At 68.0% G+C, this 24,056-nt stretch overlaps 1 protein-coding gene across 2 annotated transcripts in view; it reads right to left on the bottom strand.

Moving 5' to 3' along the window:
* The window catches only part of ZNF687 (zinc finger protein 687), a 38,494-nt gene that overhangs the window by 5,283 nt on the left and 9,155 nt on the right, over positions 1-24,056 (bottom strand). For both annotated transcript variants that reach the window (XM_073552396.1, XM_073552397.1), the window contains exons 2-6: positions 21,778-23,947; positions 20,306-20,484; positions 20,048-20,224; positions 19,800-19,977; positions 19,421-19,720 (exon numbers count right to left, since the gene is read on the bottom strand). In XM_073552396.1, coding sequence (XP_073408497.1) covers positions 19,421-19,720; positions 19,800-19,977; positions 20,048-20,224; positions 20,306-20,484; positions 21,778-23,928 — 2,985 coding nt within the window. In that variant the 5' untranslated portion in view covers positions 23,929-23,947. The remainder of the gene's footprint in view (positions 1-19,420; positions 19,721-19,799; positions 19,978-20,047; positions 20,225-20,305; positions 20,485-21,777; positions 23,948-24,056) is intronic.

Raw genomic sequence — 24,056 nt, 5'->3', positions numbered from 1 at the left:
TCCTCCCTCGACACAGCCCCCCCGTCCTCCGCCACCTCCCTCCACAAAGACCCCCGTCTTCCGCCACCTCACTCTAAACAGCCCCCCCCGTCCTCCGCCACCTCCCTCCACACAGCCCCCCCCCGTCCTCCGCCACCTCCCTCGACACAGCCCCCCCCGTCCTCCGCCACCTCCCTCGACACAGCCCCCCCGTCCTCCGCCACCTCCCTCGACACAGCCCCCCCGTCCTCCGCCACCTCCCTCGACACAGCCCCCCATCCTCCCTCGACACAACCCCCCCGTCCTCCGCCACCTCCCTCCACAAAGACCCCCCGTCTTCCGCCACCTCCCTCCACACAGCCCCCCCGTCCTCCGCCACCTCCCTCCACACAGCCCCCCCGTCCTCCGCCACCTCCCTCCACACAGCTCCCCCGTCCTCCGCCACCTCCCTCCACACAGCCCCCCGTCCTCCGCCACCTCCCTCGACACAGCCCCCCCGTCCTCCGCCACCTCCCTCGACACAGCCCCCCCGTCCTCCGCCACCTCCCTCGACACAGCCCCCCCCTGTCCTCCGCCACCTCCATCGACACAGCCCCCCCGTCCTCCGCCACCTCCCTCGACACAGCCCCCCGTCCTCCGCCATCTCCCTCCACACAGCCCCCCGTCCTCCGCCACCTCCCTCCAGAAAGTCACCCCGTCCTCCGCCACCTCCCTCCAAAGCCCCTCCGTCACCTTCCTCCACACAGCCCCCCTGTCCTCCCTCGACACAGCCCCCTCGTCCTCCCTCCACACAGCCCCCCCCGTCCTCCGCCATCTCCCTCCACACAGCCCCCCGTCCTCCGCCATCTCCCTCCACACAGCCTCCCGTCCTCCGCGACCTCCCTCCACACAGCCCCCCGTCCTCCCTCCACAGCCCCACCCGTCCTCCGCCATCTCCCTCTACACAGACCTCGTCCTCCGCTACCTCCCTCCACACAGCCCCCCGTCCTCGTCACCTTCCTCCACAGTCCCCCGTCCTCCGCCACCTCCCTCGACACGGCCCCCCCGTCCTCCGCCACCTCCCTCGATACAGCCCCCCCGTCCTCCGCCACCTCCCTCCACACAGCCCCTGTCGTCCGCCACCTCCCTCGACACAGCCCCCCCCGTCCTCCGCCACCTCCCTCGACACAGCCCCCCCGTCCTCCGCCACCTCCCTCGACACAGCCCCCCATCCTCCGCCACCTCCACACAGCCCCCCCGTCCTCCGCCACCTCCCTCCACACAGCCCCTGTCGTCCACCACCTCCCTCGACACAGCCCCCCCCCGTCCTCCGCCACCTCCCTCGACACAGCCCCCCCGTCCTCCGCCACCTCCCTCGACACAGCCCCCCCGTCCTCCGCCATCTCCCTCGACACAGCCCCCCGTCCTCCATCGACACAGCCCCCCCGTCCTCCGCCATCTCCCTCCACTCAGCCCCCCGTCCTCCGCCATCTCCCTCCACACAGCCTCCCGTCCTCCCTCCACAGCCCCACCGGTCCTCCGCCATCTCCCTCTACACAGACCTCGTCCTCCGCCACCTCCCTCCACAAAGCCCCCCCGTCCTCCGCCACCTCCCTCCACAAAGCACCCCCGTCACCTTCCTCCACACAGCCCCCCCGTCCTCCGCCACCTCCCTCCACACAGCCCCCCCGTCCTCCCCCGACACAGCCCCCCCGTCCTCCGCCACCTCCCTCTACACAGACCTCGTCCTCCGCCACCTCCCTCCACACAGCCCCCCCGTCCCCCGTCACCTTCCTCCACACAGCCCCCCCCGTCCTCCGTCACCTCCCTCCACACAGCCCCCTGTCCTCCGCCACCTCCCTCCACACAGCCCCCCCGTCCCCCGCCCCCTGCCACCTCCCTAGACACAGCCTCCCCGTCCTCCGCCATCTCCCTCCACACAGCCCCCCCGTCCTCCGCCACCTCCCTCCACACAGCCCCCACGTCCTCCCTCCACAGCCCCACCCACACAGACCTCGTCCTCCGCCACCATCCTCCACACAGCCCCCCCCGTCCTCCGCCACCTCCCTCCACACAGCCCCCCCGTCCTCCGCCACCTCCCTCCACAAAGCCCCCCCGTCCTCCGCCACCTCCCTCCACAAAGCCCCCGGTCCTCTGCCACCTCCCTCCACACAGCCCCCCCCTCGACCTCCCCCACCTCCCTTCTCACAGCCCCCCCGTCCTCCCTTCACAGCCCCACTCGTCCTCCGCCACCTCCCTCCACACAGCCCCCCAGTCCTCCCTCCACACTGCCCTCCCGCCCTCACTCCACACAGCCCCCCCGCCCTCACTCCACACAGCCCCCCCGCCCTCCGCCACCTCCCTTCACACAGCCCCCCCCGTCCTCCCTCACCTCCCTTCACACAGCCCCCCGTCCTCCCTACACACAGCCCCACCCATCCTCCGCCACCTCCCTTCACACAGCCCCCCGTCCTCCCTCACCTCCATTCATACAGCCCCACCCATCCTCCGCCACCTCCACACATCCCCACCCATCCTCCGCCACCTCCCTCCACACAGCCCCTCCCCCCGTCCTCCCTTCACACAGCCCCACCCCTTCTCACAGCCCACCCATCCTCCGCCACCTCTTCCCTTCTCACAGCCCCCCCGGCCTCCCTCACCTCCCTCCACACAGCCATGTCCTCCCTCCACACAGCCCACAGTCCCCACGTCTTCCCTCCACACAGCCCACACGCCCTCCCTCCACACAGCCCGCAGCCCCCACGCCCTCCCTCAACTCCCTCCCCGCAGACCCCACGTCCTCCCCCACCTCCCTCCACAGCCCGCAGCTCCCACGTCCTCCCCCACCTCCCTCCACACAGCCCGCAGCTCCCCCACCTCCCGCCACACAGCCCGCAGCTCCCACGTCCCCTCCCGCCACAGTCCGCAGCTCCCACGTCCTCCACCCCCACCTCACAGTCCGCAGCTCCCAAGTCCTCCGCCACCTCCCTCCACACAGCCCCCCCGTCCTCCGCCACCTCCCTTCTCACAGCCCTCCCACGTCCTCCCCCACCTCCCGCCACACAGCCCGCAGGTCCCACGTCCTCCCCCACCTCCCTCCACCCCCACCTCACAGTCCGCAGCTCCCACGTCCTCCGCCACCTCCCTCCACACAGCCCCCCATCCTCCCCCGTCCTCCCTCCACACAGCCTCCCGTCCTCCACCTCCCTCCACACAGCCCCCCGTCCTCCACCACCTCCCTCCACACAGCCCTCCGTCCTCCACCACCTCCCTCCACACAGCCCCCCCATCCTCCCCCTCCCTTCTCACAGCCCCCCGTCCTCTGCCACTTCCCTCCACCCAGCCCCGCCTCGTCCTCCCCCACCTCCCTTCTCACAGCCCCCGTCCTCCCTCCACGGCCCCACTCGTCCTCCGCCACCTCCCTTCTCACAGCCCCCCCCACCCTCCCTCCACACAGCCCCCCATCCTCCGCCACCTCCCTCCACACAGCCCCCACGTCCTCCCTCCACAGCCCCACCCACACAGACCTCGTCCTCCGCCACCATCCTCCACACAGCCCCCCCCGTCCTCCGCCACCTCCCTCCACACAGCCCCCCCGTCCTCCGCCACCTCCCTCCACAAAGCCCCCCCGTCCTCCGCCACCTCCCTCCACAAAGCCCCCGGTCCTCTGCCACCTCCCTCCACACAGCCCCCCCCTCGACCTCCCCCACCTCCCTTCTCACAGCCCCCCCGTCCTCCCTTCACAGCCCCACTCGTCCTCCGCCACCTCCCTCCACACAGCCCCCCAGTCCTCCCTCCACACTGCCCTCCCGCCCTCACTCCACACAGCCCCCCCGCCCTCACTCCACACAGCCCCCCCGCCCTCCGCCACCTCCCTTCACACAGCCCCCCCCGTCCTCCCTCACCTCCCTTCACACAGCCCCCCGTCCTCCCTACACACAGCCCCACCCATCCTCCGCCACCTCCCTTCACACAGCCCCCCGTCCTCCCTCACCTCCATTCATACAGCCCCACCCATCCTCCGCCACCTCCACACATCCCCACCCATCCTCCGCCACCTCCCTCCACACAGCCCCTCCCCCCGTCCTCCCTTCACACAGCCCCACCCCTTCTCACAGCCCACCCATCCTCCGCCACCTCTTCCCTTCTCACAGCCCCCCCGGCCTCCCTCACCTCCCTCCACACAGCCATGTCCTCCCTCCACACAGCCCACAGTCCCCACGTCTTCCCTCCACACAGCCCACACGCCCTCCCTCCACACAGCCCGCAGCCCCCACGCCCTCCCTCAACTCCCTCCCCGCAGACCCCACGTCCTCCCCCACCTCCCTCCACAGCCCGCAGCTCCCACGTCCTCCCCCACCTCCCTCCACACAGCCCGCAGCTCCCCCACCTCCCGCCACACAGCCCGCAGCTCCCACGTCCCCTCCCGCCACAGTCCGCAGCTCCCACGTCCTCCACCCCCACCTCACAGTCCGCAGCTCCCAAGTCCTCCGCCACCTCCCTCCACACAGCCCCCCCGTCCTCCGCCACCTCCCTTCTCACAGCCCTCCCACGTCCTCCCCCACCTCCCGCCACACAGCCCGCAGCTCCCACGTCCTCCCCCACCTCCCTCCACCCCCACCTCACAGTCCACAGCTCCCACGTCCTCCGCCACCTCCCTCCACACAGCCCCCCATCCTCCCCCGTCCTCCCTCCACACAGCCTCCCGTCCTCCACCTCCCTCCACACAGCCCCCCGTCCTCCACCACCTCCCTCCACACAGCCCTCCGTCCTCCACCACCTCCCTCCACACAGCCCCCCCATCCTCCCCCACCTCCCTTCTCACAGCCCCCCGTCCTCTGCCACTTCCCTCCACCCAGCCCCGCCTCGTCCTCCCCCACCTCCCTTCTCACAGCCCCCGTCCTCCCTCCACGGCCCCACTCGTCCTCCGCCACCTCCCTTCTCACAGCCCCCCCCACCCTCCCTCCACACAGCCCCCCATCCTCCGCCACCTCCCTCCACACAGCCCCCCACCTCCCTTCTCACAGCTCCCCGTCCTCCGCCACCTCCCTCCACACAGCCCCCCGTCCTCCCTCCTCACAGCCCCCCCATCCTCTGCCACCTCCCTCCACACAGCCCCCCGTCCTCCCTCCTCACAGCCCCCCCATCCTCTGCCACCTCCCTCCACAAAGCCCCCCGTCCTCCCCCACCTCCCTTCTCACAGCCCCCCGTCCTCCGCCACCTCCCTCCACAAAGCCCCCCCGTCCTCCGCCATCTCGCTCCACACAGCCCCCTCGTCCTCCCTCACCTCCCTTCTCACAGCCCCCGTCCTCCCTCCACAGCCCCTCGTCCTCCGCCACCTCCCTTCTCACAGCTCCCCCATCCTCCCTCCACACAGCCCCCCCATCCTCCGCCACCTCCCTCCACACAGCCCCCCCATCCTCCGCCACCTCCCTTCTCACAGCCCCCCGTCCTCCGCCACCTCCCTCCACACAGCCCCCCGTCCTCCCTCCACACAGCCCCCCGTCCTCCGCCACCTCCCTTCTCACAGCCCCCCGTCCTCCGCCACCTCCCTCCACAAAGCCCCCCCGTCCTCCGCCATCTCGCTCCACACAGCCCCCCCGTCCTCCGCCACCTCCCTTCTCACAGCCCACCCGTCCTCCGCCACCTCCCTCCACACAGCCCCCCATCCTCCCCCGTCCTCCCTCCACACAGCCCCCCGTCCTCCCCCGTCCTCCCTCCACACAGCCCCCCGTCCTCCACCACATCCCTCCACAGCCCCCCGTCCTCCACCACATCCCTCCACACAGCCCCCCGTCCTCCCTCCACACAGCCCCACCCGTCCTCCCCACCTACTCTCACAGCCCCCCGTCCTCCCTCCACACAGCCCCCCCATCCTCCGCCACCTCCCTCCACAAAGCCCCCCCGTCCTCCCCCACCTCCCTTCTCACAGCCCCCCGTCACCTCCCTCCACACAGCCCCCCCGTCCTCCATCTCGCTCCACACAGCCCCCCCGTCCTCCGCCATCTCGCTCCACACAGCCCCCCGTCCTCCGCCACCTACCTTCTCACAGCCCACCCGTCCTCTGCCACCTTCCTCCACACAGCCCCCGCCCTCCCCCACCTCAATTCTCACAGCACCCCCGTCCTCCGCCACCTCCCTCCATACAGCCCCCCCACCTTCCTTCTCACAGCCCCCTATCCTCCTCCACCTCCCTTCACACAGCCCCATCCTCCCCCACCTTCCTTCTCACAGCCCCCCGTCCTCCCTCCACAGCCCGCAGCTCCCATGTCCTCCCCCACCTCCCTCCACCCCCACCACACAGTCCGCAGCTCCCACGTCCTCCGCCACCCGTCCTCCCCCACCTCCCTCCACACAGCCCCCCCGCCTACTCCCTCCACACAGCCCCCCGTCCTCAGCCACCTCCCTTCTCACAGCCTCCCATCCTCACCCACCTCCCTTCTCACAGCCCCCGTCCTCCCTCACCTCCCACCACACAGCCCCCCGTCCTCTGCCACTTCCCTCCACACAGCCCCCCCCCCCCAAGTCCTCCCCCACCTCTTCTCACAGCCCCCCTGTCCTCCCTCCACAGCCCCACTCGTCTCCCGCCACCTCCCTCCACACAGACCCATCCTCCCTCCACACAGCCCCACCCATCCTCCGCCCCCTCCCTTCTCACAGCACCCCCGTCCTCCCTCCACAGCCCCCCTGTCCTCCCCCACTTCCCTTCTCACAGCCCCCGTCCTCCCTCCACACAGCCCCCCGTCCTCCGCCACCTCCTTCCACACAACACCCCCGTCCTTCCGCCACCTCCCTTCTCACAGCCCATCCGTCCTCCGCCACCTCCTTCCACGCAGCCCCCCCGTCCTCCGCCACCTCCCTCCACGCAGCCCCCACCTCCCTTCTCACAGCCCCCCCACCTCCCTCCACACAGCCCCCGTCCTCCCCCACCTCCCTTCTCACAGCCCCCCCGTCCTCCCTCCACACAGCCCCCTCGTCCTCCCCACCTCCCTTCTCACAGCCCACCCGTCCTCCGCCACCTCCGTCCACACAGCCCCCCGTCCTCCGCCACCTCCCTCCACACAGCCCCCACCTCCCTCCACACAGCCCCCCCGCCAATCCCCACCTCCCTTCTCACAGCCCCCCCCGTTCTCCGCCACATCCCTCCATACAGCCCCCCCACCTTCCTTCTCACAGCCCTGTCCTCCGGCACCTCCCTTCACACAGCCCCCCATCCTCCCCCACCTTCCTTCTCACAGCCCCCCCGTCCTCCCTCCACATAGCCCGCAGCCCCTACGTCCTCCCCCACCTCCCTCCACAGCCCGCAGCTCCCACGTCCTCCCCCACCTCCCTCCACCTCCACCACACAGTCCGCAGCTCCCACGTCCTCCGCCACCTCCCTCCACACAGCCCCACCCGTCCTCCCCCACCTCTCTCCACACAGCCCCCCCGCCTACTCCCTCCACACAGCCCCCCCGTCCTCTGCCACCTCCCTCCACACAGCCCCCCCCGTCCTCCTCCACCTCCCTTCTCACAGCCCCCCGTCCACAGCCACCTCCCTCGACACAGCCCCCCGTTCTCCGCCACCTCCCTCCACACAGCCCCCCGTCCTCCGCCATCTCCCTCCACACAGCCCCCCGTCCTCCGCCACCTCCCTCCAGAAAGTCACCCCGTCCTCCGCCACCTCCCTCCAAAGCCCCCCCGTCCTCCGTCACCTTCCTCCACACAGCCCCCCGTCCTCCCTCGACACAGCCCCCTCGTCCTCCCTCCACACAGCCCCCCCGTCCTCCGCCATCTCCCTCCACACAGCCCCACGTCCTCCGCCATCTCCCTCCACACAGCCTCCCGTCGTCCGCGACCTCCCTCCACACAGCCCCCCGTCCTCGTCACCTTCCTCCACACAGTCCCCCGTCCTCCGCCACCTCCCTCGACACAGCCCCCCGTCCTCCGCCACCTCCCTCGACACATCCCCCCGTCCTCCGCCACCTCCCTCCACACAGCCCCTGTCCTCCGCCACCTCCCTCGACACAGCCCCCCCGTCCTCCGCCACCTCCCTCGACACAGCCCCCCCCGTCCTCCGCCACCTCCCTCGACTCAGCCCCCCATCCTCCGCCACCTCCACACAGCCCCCCCGTCCTCCGCCATCTCCCTCGACACAGCCCCCCCGTCCTCCGCCATCTCCCTCGACACCGTCCTCCGCCATCTCCCTCCACTCAGCCCCCCGTCCTCCGCCATCTCCCTCCACACAGCCTCCCGTCCTCCGCCACCTCCCTCCACACAGCCCCACCGGTCCTCCGCCATCTCCCTCTACACAGACCTCGTCCTCCGCCACCTCCCTCCACAAAGCCCCCCCGTCCTCCGCCACCTCCCTCCACAAAGTACCCCCGTCCTCCGCCACCTCCCTCCACAAAGCACCCCCGTCACCTTCCTCCACACAGCCCCCCCGTCCTCCTCCACCTCCCTCCACACAGCCCCCCGTCCCCCGCCACCTCCCTAGACACAGCCCCCGTCCCTCGCCACCTCCCTAGACACAGCCCCCCCGTCCTCCCTCCACAGCCCCCCCGTCCTCCACCACCTCCCTCTACACAGACCTCGTCCTCCGCCACCTCCCTCCACACAGCCCCCCCGTCCTCCGCCACCTCCCTCCACACAGCCCCCCCGTCCTCCGCCACCTCCCTCCACACAGCCCCCCCGTCCTCCACCACAGCCCCCCGTCCTCCCTCCACAGCCCCCCCGTCCTCCCTCGACACAGCCTCCACCACCTCCCTCTACACAGACCTCGTCCTCCGCCACCTCCCTCGACACAGCCCCCCCGTCCTCCGCCACCTCCCTCGACACAGCCCCCCCGTCCTCCGCCACCTCCCTCGACACAGCCCCCCCGTCCTCCGCCACCTCCCTCGACACAGCCCCCCGTCCTCCGCCACCTCCCTCGACACAGCCCCCCCGTCCTCCGCCACCTCCCTCCACACAGCCCCCCCCAGTCCTCCGCCACCTCCCTCCACACAGCCCCCCCCGTCCTCCGCCACCTCCCTCGACATAGCCCCCCCCAGTCGACACAGCCCCCCCGTCCTCCGCCACCTCCCTCGACACAGCCCCCCCCGTCCTCCGCCACCTCCCTCGACACAGCCCCCCCGATCCTCCACCACCTCCCTCGACACAGCCCCCCCGTCCTCCGCCACCTCCCTCGACACAGCCCCCCCGTCCTCCGCCACCTCCACACAGCCCCCCGTCCTCCGCCACCTCCCTCGACACAGCCCCCCCCGTCCTCCGCCACCTCCCTCGACACAGCCCCCCCCGTCCTCCGCCACCTCCCTCGACACAGCCCCCCGTTCTCCGCCACCTCCCTCCACACAGCCCCCCGTCCTCCGCCACCTCCCTCCAGAAAGTCACCCCGTCCTCCGCCACCTCCCTCCAAAGCCCCCCCGTCCTCCGTCACCTTCCTCCACACAGCCCCCCCGTCCTCCCTCGACACAGCCCCCTCGTCCTCCCTCCACACAGCCCCCCCGTCCTCCGCCATCTCCCTCCACACAGCCCCCCGTCCTCCACCATCTCCCTCCACACAGCCTCCCGTCGTCCGAGACCTCCCTCCACAGCCCCACCCGTCCTCCGCCATCTCCCTCTACACAGACCTCGTCCTCCGCCACCTCCCTCCACACAGCCCCCCGTCCTCGTCACCTTCCTCCACACAGTCCCCCGTCCTCCGCCACCTCCCTCGACACAGCCCCCCCGTCCTCCGCCACCTCCCTCCACACAGCCCCTCGTCCTCCGCCACCTCCCTCGACACAGCCCCCCGTCCTCCGCCACCTCCCTCGACACAGCCCCCCCGTCCTCCGCCACCTCCCTCGACACAGCCCCCCCGTCCTCCGCCACCGCCCTCGACTCAGCCCCCCCGTCCTCCGCCACCTCCACACAGCCCCCCCGTCCTCCGCCATCTCCCTCGACACAGCCCCCCGTCCTCCCTCGACACAGCCCCCCCGTCCTCCGCCATCTCCCTCCTCTCAGCCCCCCGTCCTCCGCCATCTCACTCCACACAGCCTCCCGTCCTCCCTCCACAGCCCCACCGGTCCTCCGCCATCTCCCTCTACACAGACCTCGTCCTCCGCCACCTCCCTCCACAAAGCCCCCCCGTCCTCCGCCACCTCCCTCCACAAAGTACCCCCGTCCTCTGCCACCTCCCTCCACAAAGCACCCCCGTCACCTTCCTCCACACAGCCCCCCCGTCCTCCGCCACCTCCCTCCACACAGCCCCCCCGTCCTCCCTCGACACAGCCCCCCCGTCCTCCCTCGACACAGCCCCCCCGTCCTCCCTCGACACAGCCCCCCCGTCCTCCGCCACCTCCCTCCAAACAGCCCCACCCGTCCTCCGCCATCTCCCTCTACAGACCTCGTCCTCCGCCACCTCCCTCCACACAGCCCCCCGTCCTCCGTCACCTTCCTCCACACAGCCCCCCGTCCTCCGCCACCTCCCTCCACACAGCCCCCCCCCGTCCTCCGCCACCTCCCTCCACACAGCCCCCCCCCCCGTCCCCCGCCACCTCCCTAGACACAGCCTCCCCGTCCTCCGCCATCTCCCTCCACACAGCCCCCCGTCCTCCGCCACCTCCCTCCACACAGCCCCCACGTCCTCCCTCCACAGCCCCACCCGTCCTCCGACATCTCCCTCTACACAGACCTCGTCCTCCGCCACCTTCCTCCACACAGCCCCCCCGTCCTCCGCCATCTCCCTCCACACAGCCCCCCCGTCCTCCGCCACCTCCCTCCACAAAGCCCCCCGTCCTCTGCCACCTCCCTCCACACAGCCCCCCCTCGACCTCCCCCACCTCCCTTCTCACAGCCCCCCCGTCCTCCCTTCACAGCCCCACTCGTCCTCCGCCACCTCCCTCCACACAGCCCCCCAGTCCTCCCTCCACACTGCCCCCCCGCCCTCACTCCACACAGCCCCCCCGCCCTCACTCCACACAGCCCCCCCGCCCTCCGCCACCTCCCTTCACACAGCCCCCCCGTCCTCCCTCACCTCCCTTCACACAGCCCCTCGTCCTCCCTACACACAGCCCCATCCATCCTCCGCCACCTCCCTTCACACAGCCCCCCCGTCCTCCCTCACCTCCATTCACACAGCCCCACCCATCCTCCGCCACCTCCCTCCACACAGCCCCTCCCCCCGTCCTCCCTTCACACAGCCGCACCCCTTCTCACAGCCCACCCATCCTCCGCCACCTCTTCCCTTCTCACAGCCCCCCCGGCCTCCCTCACCTCCCTCCACACAGCCATGTCCTCCCTCCACACAGCCCGCAGTCCCCACGTCTTCCCTCCACACAGCCCCCACACAGCCCGCAGCCCCCACGCCCTCCCTCAACTCCCTCCCCGCAGCCCCCACGTCCTCCCCCACATCCTCCCCCACCTCCCTCCACACAGCCCGCAGCTCCCCCACCTCCCGCCACACAGCCCGCAGCTCCCCCACCTCCCGCCACACAGCCCGCAGCTCCCACGTCCTCTCCCGCCACACATTCCGCAGCTCCCACGTCCTCCACCCCCACCTCACAGTCCGCAGCTCCCAAGTCCTCCGCCACCTCCCTCCACACAGCCCCCCCGTCCTCCGCCACCTCCCTTCTCACAGCCCTCCCACGTCCTCCCCCACCTCCCGCCACACAGCCCGCAGCTCCCACGTCCTCCCCCACCTCCCTCCACCCCCACCTCACAGTCCACAGCTCCCACGTCCTCCGCCACCTCCCTCCACACAGCCCCCCATCCTCCCCCGTCCTCCCTCCACACTGCCCCCCGTCCTCCACCACCTCCCTCCACACAGCCCCCCGTCCTCCACCACCTCCCTCCACACAGCCCCCCCATCCTCCCCCACCTCCCTTCACAGCCCCCCCTCGTCCTCCCCCACCTCCCTTCTCACAGCCCCCGTCCTCCCTCCACAGCCCCACTCGTCCTCCGCCACCTCCCTTCTCACAGCCCCCCCACCCTCCCTCCACACAGCCCCCCCATCCTCCGCCACCTCCCTCCACACAGCCCCCTACCTCCCTTCTCACAGCCCCCCTGTCCTCCTCCACCTCCCTCCACACAGCCCCCCGTCCTCCCTCCACACAGCCCCCCCATCCTCTGCCACCTCCCTCCACAAAGCCCCCCGTCCTCCCCCACCTCCCTTCTCACAGCCCCCCGTCCTCCGCCACCTCCCTCCACAAAGCCCCCCCGTCCTCCGCCATCTCGCTCCACACAGCCCCCTCGTCCTCCCTCACCTCCCTTCTCACAGCCCCCGTCCTCCCTCCACAGCCCCACTCGTCCTCCGCCACCTCCCTTCTCACAGCTCCCCCATCCTCCCTCCACACAGCCCCCCCATCCTCCGCCACCTCCCTCCACACAGCCCCCCATCCTCCGCCACCTCCCTCCACACAGCCCCCCACCTCCCTTCTCACAGCCCCCCGTCCTCCGCCACCTCCCTCCACACAGCCCCCCGTCCTCCCTCCACACAGCCCCCCCGTCCTCCCTCCACACAGCCCCCCCGTCCTCCGCCACCTCCCTCCACACAGCCCCCCCGTCCTCCGCCATCTCGCTCCACACAGCCCCCCCGTCCTCCGCCACCTCCCTTCTCACAGCCCACCCGTCCTCCGCCACCTCCCTCCACACAGCCCCCCGTCCTCCACCACATCCCTCCACAGCCCCCCGTCCTCCACCACCTCCCTCCACACAGCCCCCCGTCCTCCCTCCACACAGCCCCACCCGTCCTCCCCCACCTACTTTCTCACAGCCCCCCGTCCTCCCTCCACACAGCCCCCCCTTCCTCCGCCACCTCCCTCCACAAAGCCCCCCCGTCCTCCCCCACCTCCCTTCTCACAGCCCCCCCGTCACCTCCCTCCACAAAGCCCCCCCGTCCTCCGCCATCTCGCTCCACACAGCCCCCCCGTCCTCTGCCATCTCGCTCCACACAGCCCCCCCGTCCTCCGCCACCTACCTTCTCACAGCCCACCCGTCCTCCGCCACCTCCCTCCACACAGCCCCCCGCCCTCCCCCACCTCCCTTCTCACAGCCCCCCCGTCCTCCGCCACCTCCCTCCATACAGCCCCCCCTTCCTTCTCACAGCCCCCTATCCTCCGCCACCTCCCTTCACACAGCCCCATCCTCCCCCACCTTCCTTCTCACAGCCCCCCGTCCTCCCTCCACACAGCCCGCAGCTCCCATGTCCTCCCCACCTCCCTCCACCCCCACCACACAGTCCGCAGCTCCCACGTCCTCCGCCACCTCCCTCCACACAGCCCCACCCGTCCTCCCCCACCTCCCTCCACACAGCCCCCCCGCCTACTCCCTCCACACAGCCCCCCGTCCTCAGCCACCTTCCTTCTCACAGCCCCCCGTCCTCAGCCACCTCCCTTCTCACAGCCCCCCATCCTCACCCACCTCCCTTCTCACAGCCCCCGTCCTCCCTCACCTCCCTCCACACAGCCCCCCGTCCTCTGCCACTTCCCTCCACACAGCCCCCCCCAAGTCCTCCCCCACCTCTTCTCACAGCCCCCCTGTCCTCCCTCCACAGCCCCACTCGTCTCCCGCCACCTCCCTCCACACAGACCCATCCTCCCTCCACACAGCCCCACCCATCCTCCGCCCCCTCCCTTCTCACAGCACCCCCGTCCTCCCTCCACAGCCCCCCTGTCCTCGCTTCACACAGCCCCACCCGTCCTCCCCCACCTCCCTCCACACAGCCCGCAGCCCCCCGTTCTCCCCCACTTCCCTTCTCACAGCCCCCGTCCTCCCTCCACACAGCCCCCCGTCCTCCGCCACCTCCTTCCACACATCCCCCCGTCCTTCCGCCACCTCCCTTCTCACAGCCCATCCGTCCTCCACCACCTCCCTCCACGCAGCCCCCCCGTCCTCCGCCACACCTCCCTCCACGCAGCCCCCCGTCCTCCGCCACCTCCCTCCACGCAGCCCCCACCTCCCTTCTCACAGCCCCCCCACCTCCCTCCACACAGCCCCCGTCCTCCCCCACCTCCCTTCTCACAGCCCCCCCGTCCTCCCTCCACACAGCCCCCTCGTCCTCCCCACCTCCCTTCTCACAGCCCACACGTCCTCCGCCACCTCCCTCCACACAGCCCCCCGTCCTCCGCCCCCTCCCTTCACACAGCCCCCCGTCCTCCGCCCCCTCCCTTCACACAGCCCCCCGTCCTCCGCCCCCTCCCTTCACACAGCCCCCCCGTCCTCCCTCACCTCCATTCACACAGCCCCACCCATCCTCCGCCACCTCCACACAGCCCCACCCATCCTCCGCCACCTCCCTCCACACAGCCCCTCCCCCCGTCCTCCCTTCACACAGCCCCACCCCTTCTCACAGCCCACCCATCCTCCGCCACCTCTTCCCTTCTCACAGCCCCCCCGGCCTCCCTCACCTCCCTCCACACAGCCATGTCCTCCCTCCACACAGCCCGCAGTCCCCACGTCTTCCCTCCACACAGCCCCCACGCCCTCCCTCCACAGCCCGCAGCCCCCACGCCCTCCCTCAACTCGCTCCCCGCAGCCCCCACGTCCTCCCCCACCTCCCTCCACAGCCCGCAGCTCCCACATCCTCCCCCACCTCCCTCCACACAGCCCGCAGCTCCCCCACCTCCCTCCACACTGCCCCCCCGCCCTCCCTCCACACAGCCCCCCCGCCCTCCCTCCACACAGCCCTCCCGCCCTCCGCCACCTCCCTTCACACAGCCCCCCCGTCCTCCCTCACCTCCCTTCACACAGCCCCCCCGTCCTCCCTACACACAGCCCCACCCATCCTCCGCCACCTCCCTTCACACAGCCCCCCCGTCCTCCCTCACCTCCATTCACACAGCCCCACCCATCCTCCGCCACCTCCACACATCCCCACCCATCCTCCGCCACCTCCCTCCACACAGCCCCTCCCCCCGTCCTCCCTTCACACAGCCCCACCCCTTCTCACAGCCCACCCATCCTCCGCCACCTCTTCCCTTCTCACAGCCCCCCCGGCCTCCCTCACCTCCCTCCACACAGCCATGTCCTCCCTCCACACAGCCCGCAGTCCCCACGTCTTCCCTCCACACAGCCCCCACGCCCTCCCTCCACACAGCCCGCAGCCCCCACGCCCTCCCTCAACTCCCTCCCCGCAGCCCCCACGTCCTCCCCCACCTCCCTCCACAGCCCGCAGCTCCCACATCCTCCCCCACCTCCCTCCACACAGCCCGCAGCTCCACTTCCCACCACACAGCCCGCAGCTCCCACGTCCTCTCCCGCCACACAGTCCGCAGCTCCCACGTCCTCCACCCCCACCTCACAGTCCGCAGCTCCCAAGTCCTCCGCCACCTCCCTCCGCCACCTCCCTTCTCACAGCCCTCCCACGTCCTCCCCCACCTCCCGCCACACAGCCCGCAGCTCCCACGTCCTCCCCCACCTCCCTCCACCCCCACCTCACAGTCCACAGCTCCCACGTCCTCCGCCACCTCCCTCCACACAGCCCCCCATCCTCCCCCGTCCTCCCTCCACACAGCCCCCCGTCCTCCACCACCTCCCTCCACACAGCCCCCCGTCCTCCACCACCTCCCTCCACACAGCCCCCCGTCCTCCACCACCTCCCTCCACACAGCCCCCCCATCCTCCCCCACCTCCCTTCACAGCCCCCCCTCGTCCTCCCCCACCTCCCTTCTCACAGCCCCCGTCCTCCCTCCACAGCCCCACTCGTCCTCCGCCACCTCTTCTCACAGCCCCCCCACCCTCCCTCCACACAGCCCCCCCATCCTCCGCCACCTCCCTCCACACAGCCCCCCACCTCCCTTCTCACAGCCCCCCGTCCTCCGCCACCTCCCTCCACACAGCCCCCCGTCCTCCCTCCACACAGCCCCCCCATCCTCTGCCACCTCCCTCCACAAAGCCCCCCGTCCTCCCCCACCTCCCTTCTCACAGCCCCCCGTCCTCCGCCACCTCCCTCCACAAAGCCCCCCCGTCCTCCGCCATCTCGCTCCACACAGCCCCCTCGTCCTCCCTCACCTCCCTTCTCACAGCCCCCGTCCTCCCTCCACAGCCCCACTCGTCCTCCGCCACCTCCCTTCTCACAGCTCCCCCATCCTCCCTCCACACAGCCCCCCCATCCTCCGCCACCTCCCTCCACACAGCCCCCCCATCCTCCGCCACCTCCCTCCACACAGCCCCCCACCTCCCTTCTCACAGCCCCCCATCCTCCGCCACCTCCCTCCACACAGCCCCCCCGTCCTCCCTCCACACAGCCCCCCGTCCTCCCTCCACACAGCCCCCCGTCCTCCCTCCACACAGCCCCCCGTCCTCCGCCACCTCCCTCCACACAGCCCCCCGTCCTCCGCCACCTCCCTCCACAAAGCCCCCCCGTCCTCCGCCATCTCGCTCCACAAAGCCCCCCCGTCCTCCGCCATCTCGCTCCACACAGCCCCCCCGTCCTCCGCCACCTCCCTTCTCACAGCCCACCCGTCCTCCGCCACCTCCCTCCATGCAGCCCCTCATCCTCCCCCGTCCTCCCTCCACACAGCCCCCCGTCCTCCACCACATCCCTCCACAGCCCCCCGTCCTCCACCACCTCCCTCCACACAGCCCCCCGTCCTCCCTCCACACAGCCCCACCCGTCCTCCCCCACCTACTTTCTCACAGCCCCCCGTCCTCCCTCCACACAGCCCCCCCAGTCCCCCGTCACCTCCCTCCACAAAGCCCACCCGTCCTCCGCCACCTCCCTCCACACAGCCCCCCGCCCTCCCCCACCTCCCTTCTCACAGCCCCCCGCCCTCCCCCACCTCCCTTCTCACAGCCCCCCCCGTCCTCCGCCACCTCCCTCCATACAGCCCCCCACCTTCCTTCTCACAGCCCCCTATCCTCCCTCCACACAGCCCGCAGCTCCCATGTCCTCCCCACCTCCCTCCACCCCCACCACACAGTCCGCAGCTCCCACTTCCTCCGCCACCTCCCTCCACACAGCCCCACTCGTCCTCCCCCACCTCCCTCCACACAGCCCCCCCGCCTACTCCCTCCACACAGCCCCCCGTCCTCAGCCACCTCCCTTCTCACAGCCCCCCGTCCTCAGCCACCTCCCTTCTCACAGCCCCCCATCCTCAGCCACCTCCCTTCTCACAGCCCCCCATCCTCACCCACCTCCCTTCTCACAGCCCCCGTCCTCCCTCACCTCCCTCCACACAGCCCCCCGTCCTCTGCCACTTCCCTCCACACAGCCCCCCCAAGTCCTCCCCCACCTCTTCTCACAGCCCCCGTCCTCCCTCCACAGCCCCACTCGTCTCCCGCCACCTCCCTCCACACAGACCCATCCTCCCTCCACACAGCCCCACCCATCCTCCGCCCCCTCCCTTCTCACAGCACCCCCGTCCTCCCTCCACAGCCCCCCTGTCCTCGCTTCACACAGCCCCACCCGTCCTCTCCCACCTCCCTCCACACAGCCCGCAGCCCCCCGTTCTCCCCCACTTCCCTTCTCACAGCCCCCGTCCTCCCTCCACACAGCCCCCCGTCCTCCGCCACCTCCTTCCACACAACCCCCCGTCCTTCCGCCACCTCCCTTCTCACAGCCCATCCGTCCTCCACCACCTCCCTCCACGCAGCCCCCCCGTCCTCCGCCACCTCCCTCCACGCAGCCCCCCGTCCTCCGCCACCTCCCTCCACGCAGCCCCCACCTCCCTTCTCACAGCCCCCCCACCTCCCTCCACACAGCCCCCGTCCTCCCCCACCTCCCTTCTCACAGCCCCCCCGTCCTCCCTCCACACAGCCCCCTCGTCCTCCCCACCTCCCTTCTCACAGCCCACCCGTCCTCCGCCACCTCCCTCCACACAGCCCCCCGTCCTCCGCCACCTCCCTCCACACAGCCCCCCGTCCTCCGCCACCTCCCTCCACACAGCCCCCACCTCCCTCCACACAGCCCCCCGCCAATCCCCACCTCCCTTCTCACAGCCCCCCCGTCCTCCGCCACCTCCCTCCATACAGCCCCCCACCTTCCTTCTCACAGCCCTGTCCTCCGCCACCTCCCTTCACACAGCCCCCCCATCCTCCCCCACCTTCCTTCTCACAGCCCCCCATCCTCCCTCCACACAGCCCGCAGCCCCTACGTCCTCCCCCACCTCCCTCCACAGCCCGCAGCTCCCACGTCCTCCCCACCTCCCTCCACCACATAGTCCGCAGCTCCCACGTCCTCCGCCACCTCCCTCCACACAGCCCCACCCGTCCTCCCCCACCTCCCTCCACACAGCCCCCCACCTACTCCCTCCACACAGCCCGACCCGTCCTCTGCCACCTCCCTCCACACAGCCCCCCATCGACTCCCACCTCCCTCCACACATCCCCCCCATCGACTCCCACCTCCCTCCACACATCCCCCCCATCGACTCCCTCCACACATCCCCCCCATCGACTCCCACCTCCCTCCACACATCCCCCCCATCGACTCCCACCTCCCTCCACACATCCCCTCCCACCTCCCTCCACACATCCCCCCCCACCTCCCTCCACACATCCCCCCCCCACCTCCCTCCACACATCCCCCCCCCACCTCCCTCCACACATCCCCCCCCACCTCCCTCCACACATCCCCCCCCCCCCACCTCCCTCCACACATCCCCCCCCCCCCCACCTCCCTCCACACATCCCCCCCCCACCTCCCTCCACACATCCCCCCCACCTCCCTCCACACATCCCCCCCATCCTCTCCCACCTCCCTCCACACATCCCCCCCACCTCCCTCCACACATCTCCCCCACCCTCTCTCCACACATCCCACCCTTCCTCTCCACCTCCCTCCACACATCCCCCCCCCATCCTCTCCCACCTCCCGCAACACAGTCTGCAGTCCTCTCCCACCTCCCGCAACACAGCCCCCCATTCTCTCCCACCTCCCTCCACAGCACCCGGTTCTCACTTCCCTCCACACAGCCTGCAGCCACCGTCCTCTCCCACTTCCCTCCACACAACCTCCAGTCCTCTCCCACCTGCCTCCACACTGCCCGCAGTCCCCTGTCCTCTCCCTCCACACAGCCCCCTATTCTCTCCCACCTCCCTCCACACAGCCCTCAGCCACCCCCATCCTCCCCCACCTCCCCCAACACAGCCCGCAGCCCCCCCATTCTCTCCCACCTCCCTCTACACCAGGGTTGTGAAGTCGGTAAACCAAACCCCAGACTCCTCAATTTCCATGACACCGACTCCATCAAAATGGGCTCTGACTCGACTCCACAGCCCTGCCAGGGCATCAAAAATAGGCTCCGACTCCACAGCCCTGCTCCACACAGCACCCCGTTCTCTCCCATCTCCCTCCACGCAGCCCCTCCTTCCTCTCCAACCTCCCTTCACACAGCCTGCATCCCCCACTTCCTCTACCTCCATACAGCCTTCAGGCCCATCTGTCCTCTCCTTCCTCTGTCCATAAATCCGGCAGTCCCCCATCCTTTCCTCCCTCGGTCCTTACAGCCTCCCCCAACCACTCCCTCCATACCCCCTGCCCACTGTCCTCCCCCAGCTTTCTGACCTTCCCGTGTTCCTTCTTCATGTGCAGCACATATTCGTCCCTCTCAGGGAACCATGAATGGCAGATCCCACAGGTGCAGCAGTTGCTCCTCTGTCTGGGGGTCCCTGGCTTCTGCACGTCTTTAGTCTTGCTCTTCTTCTTTACTTCGGGGGAGCTCGGGGGATCTGACGATGACGACTCCTCTGGCTCTGGCTCAGGGTCTGATTGCTTACTCACAGGAATCTCCATGGGCTCTGGTTTGGGTGTCACAAGCTCCTGAGACTGTGGGGGGTCCTCCTTCACCACACTATTATGTGTCGTCTATTAAACACAGGAGACATAAGATGTGAGCCCCCGACACACCCGTGAGAGGGCGGCCCCCCATACTGCGGGCTCTTACCTTCAGATGCTCAAGCATTGTGCGCTTCTGGGCAAATAGCAATGGGCAGTCTGGGCACTTGAAGACGCTCACCCTCTGGTTTCCCAACTGCTGGTCAAAATGGGCATGATCCAGATGTGAGCAGAGCAAAGGCTTGTGGGTAAAGACGGTGTCGCACATGGCGCACTTATAGATCATCCTGGGGATTAAAAGACATGATCAGCCCCTCCTCCTAAATGAGCAGCACCCACACACCACCCGCCACCTACTTGGCCTGTTGGTTGTTGAATCCCGGGTGCTGGGTGTAGATGTGGGCATGAGCGCTGGGCGCAGACTTGAAGGCCATGGGGCAGACGGGGCACTTATGGAAAACCTCACAATGAGACGTCTGAATGTGAGACTTAATCGAGTTTACTCCTCCGAACACCACGGCACAGCTCTGGCACCTGTACGAGGACACACGGGGTTAACAAGAAGGCACTACATGGGCCCCACCGTCCTATCTGACCACTACTTGAAGACAGCACCTATAGCCAATCCTGCGTGAGAAGTGGAGACAGGTCTCCTTCAGGTGAGTCTGAAAGTTTTCAATGCGGAAGTTGCCCCCACACTCAGGACACACATTCGGGGGGCTCTGCTTGTGCATGCGCTGGTGGGCTTCAAAGCTGCATCGATTTGGCATCATCATAGGGCACAAAGAACAAACCTGGAAGAAGTAATGAAAGCGACTGACTCCATTATCATCCCACCACCCCCACTAGACTGTGCCTCGTCGGACCACTCCCCAATCCAGACCAGCACTCGGGGAACAAGCGACCCCCTTTACCCATGAATTACTTTAGACAACCCCTCCCTCAACCTCCCTAGGTTACCCCTCAGGCCCCCCGCATCCTCCCTTTCCTTAGCCACTACGTCACCTATCACAACTCCCACACCCTTTCTAAGTCGTCTTTCGGACCCAGGTCAGCCCTCGGGCTCCCATACCCTCTGTAGATCACTCCTTGCTCCCTTCCTAGGTCAACCCTCGCACCCTTCCTAGGTCACCCCTCTGACCCCTCCACCAACCTTTCCCTAGCCCCTAGGTCACCCCTCGACCCCCCCCCCCCCCCCCGAACTCTCTCTAGGTTATCCCTTGGCCAACGTGCTAAAGTTGGCTGTGGAGGTGGAAACCTCCTGGAAGTGGAAGGCCAAGCAGCGAAAGGTAGAGTAGGTGGATTATACCTCTGCACCCTCCCTAGGTCACCCCTCGGACCCACACCCTCCTTTGGTCGTTCCTCTCACACCTCTGACCCCCCTCCCTTCCTTAGTCACCCCTCAGACCCCCCCCTCGCAACCTCCCTTCTCTAGCCCCTAGTTCACCCCTCAGACTCCCCCCCCCCCCACACCCTAGGTTATTAGCTCCCCCTCAAACCCTCCATTCCCTAGCCCCTAGGTTATCCTCAGCTCCCCCCTCGCACGCTCCCTTTCCTAGCCCCTAGGTTATCCTCAGCTCCCCCCTCACACCCTCCCTTCCCTAGCCCTTAAGTCACCCCTTAAACCCCTCTCCTCGCACCCTCCCTTCCGTAGCCCCTAGGTTATAGTCAGCACCCACCTCCCTTCCCTAGCCCCTAGGTCACCCCTGAGACCACCTTCGCACCCTCCCTTCCCTAGCCACTAGGTCACCCCTTAGACCCCCCCTCGCACCCTCACTTTCCTAGCCCCTAGGTTAGTTTCAGCTCCCCCCTCGCACCTTACCCCTCAGACCCCCCCTCCCACCTATAGCCCATAGGTCACCCCTCAGACCCCCCCCCACTCGCACCATTCCTAGGTCACGCTTCTCACCCCTCTGCACCCTTCCCTAGCTCAGCCTTTGCCCCCCCCCCCCGCATACTCCTTAAGACACCCTTCGGACTCCCCTCCGCACCATTCCTAGGTCACCCTTCGGACCCCCCTCCATAGGTCATCCCTTGGACTCCTCTCGCACTCCCTAGGTCACCGCTTGGACCCCACTCGCACTTACCATGCTGCCACTGGCTGTGGAGGGGGAAATCTGCTGGAAGTGGAGGGCCAAGCCTGCCTTGTTCTTACACTGCTCCTTACACTCTAGGCAGCGGAAAGTTGAGTAAGTGGACTGCTCTGGCAGGATGGCAGAGTCGCTAGTTGGGCTGGCAGTAGCGGCAGTGTCCTGAGCTGGGCCAGGCGTCGAGGCATTTCCTGGAGTTAGCACAGCCACGGATACAAGTGGTGTGACATCCGGCTGCCCGATCATCTGCTCTAGGGCAATGGGCCTCATGACCAGGTGGGAGCACTGCATGACCAGGCCGTTGTCCTTGTGCTTGCGGGCATGCAGGAGGAGGTTGCACTTATTAAAGAAGACCAGGCGCTTGGTGCAGTGGTTGCAGGTCACCTCTATCCTCATGCTGCGGCGGTCGTAGTGTCTGGCCAGGCTCTTCTCCAGTGCGAAAGAGTCTCCGCACTCCAAGCAGCGGAAGCCAGACAAGGGCAAGCTCAGGCTGGACTCTGCGGGAGGGGTAAGGTTCGGTTTGTAGGTGGGAAGTAAATTTTTGCTGTTGAGGATTTTATTGAAGTTTTCCACCAAACTAGACTGTGTGCGGGAGATGACTGTGCCTGCTACAGCCGGCGTAGGTTTCTGGGACTGCACCATGACTACGGTAGCGCTGCGCTGTGGGCTACTGGTCGTGCTGATAGTAGAGCTGGTAGCCACCTGGGTGGTCACGTTCACAGTGGTGAGAGGGGCCGTGCTGGACAAGGGTTGCTGCACCAGGTGGATGATGTTTTTGGCAATAACCTTATTGGGCTTGGAGGGCATGACCACCGCCTTCTGCTGAGCCACGCTTGCTGCCATGAGCATGACACTGCTGGCATTCTGAATTGTGGACACAGGCAGGATTGAGCCCTGCAGCTTTACGCCGTTGCCAAGTGGCACCTTCACCACCGGAGCAGCTTCCGCTTTTGATGGACTTGATGGCAGCCCGCTCTTATCCTTCGGGGCTGAAATACTGGCGTCTTCTTTGTAGTTAGGGGTGTTTTCTTGACTGGCCTCTGGAGGCTGTGGAGATCCCTCTGACATCTGGGCAGAAGTAATTGTGTCGGAGTCAGAAGACACACGAGTGACCGTCCTGGTGATACTCCCAGATTGGGTCTTTATGGTTTTGATCCGGACTTTGAGGGGTCGTGAAGAGTTTGATGATGGGGAGCTGATGCCGTCTTCCTCCTCGAGGTCGCTGGCTAAACTCCGTGGGCTCCAGTTTGGCTCCTCCTTTAATCCAGGAGGGTCAGGGTCACTGTTTGTTTTGGGGTCCTTTGGGGAATCAGTGAACTCCGGATGGAATTCAGGGTTTGCTGGGGGTTTGGACACTGGGCCATCGGCATCATTTGCGGTGCTTTTGATGGATGCAACGTCATTCTTGGGCTCAGGGCTGGTCCACGCAGGTACTGGGGGTTCAATGTAATGAACAGGAGGGGCAGTCTCCCCTGAGGCTGGAAGACTCCCCGGACCCTCATCATCCGGTTCTTTCTTGATGGAATGTGTTCCTAGACAAATTCCCAGGGATCCGATGCCTCCAGCGACTTTACTGATAGTGAAGGGTAGAGGGATAACCCTGCTGCCTTCATCTGCTGAAGGGTCTGCTGTCGGAGGGCAGAGGTCGGGTTCTGGGGGCTCAAACATCAGCCTCTCCTTTAGTTTCACCTCCCGTGGCCTGTCAATCAGTTCCGCCACGCGGCTGTCGATGGGGTTATCCACCGGCGTGAAATCCGTGAAGAGTTCTAAGGATTTCCCGGCCTTGGTTCTGGGTGTCCAGTTTTCTCCTCCATTAGAGGCTAGAGGAGCGGCTACCAGTGTCCGGGACACCTCGGGTGGGTTGAATCCATTTTGAATGAGTCGGGGGCCTAGACTTGAGGGATCCTTTCCATGAAGGTCCAGTAAGTCCGGTTGCTCAGGACAGACCGTGTTCTTCACGATGACGCTGACAGCGGTGATGTCGGCCGGTGGCAGCCCATGTTCAGCGCTCACCGCTTCCCCCGATGATGGCTTTCCTTGTCCCTCCGAATCCTCCGGTCCTGAGTGAATCGCTTCATTTGCGTCCATGTCTGGAATATCAAATGCAGCTAAAAGATCATCGAAGTCCGGGGTCTTCATGTCCCCCATGGTAAATTTCACAGAGGGCCTAGGGGAGGACAAAGCCTGATGTTAACTCCAATGTGACAGGACAGAAAACTGAACACATTACACAATTGATAACGGAGCAGTGCTATCCCTGCCATTCATACAAACCA

This window comes from Dendrobates tinctorius, unplaced genomic scaffold, assembly GCF_039654945.1.
Source record: "Dendrobates tinctorius isolate UK_male_01 unplaced genomic scaffold, ASM3965494v1 ptg000189l, whole genome shotgun sequence".
NCBI classification, from domain to species: Eukaryota; Metazoa; Chordata; class Amphibia; order Anura; family Dendrobatidae; genus Dendrobates; species Dendrobates tinctorius.
This window is presented reverse-complemented; position numbering and strand designations above follow the sequence as displayed.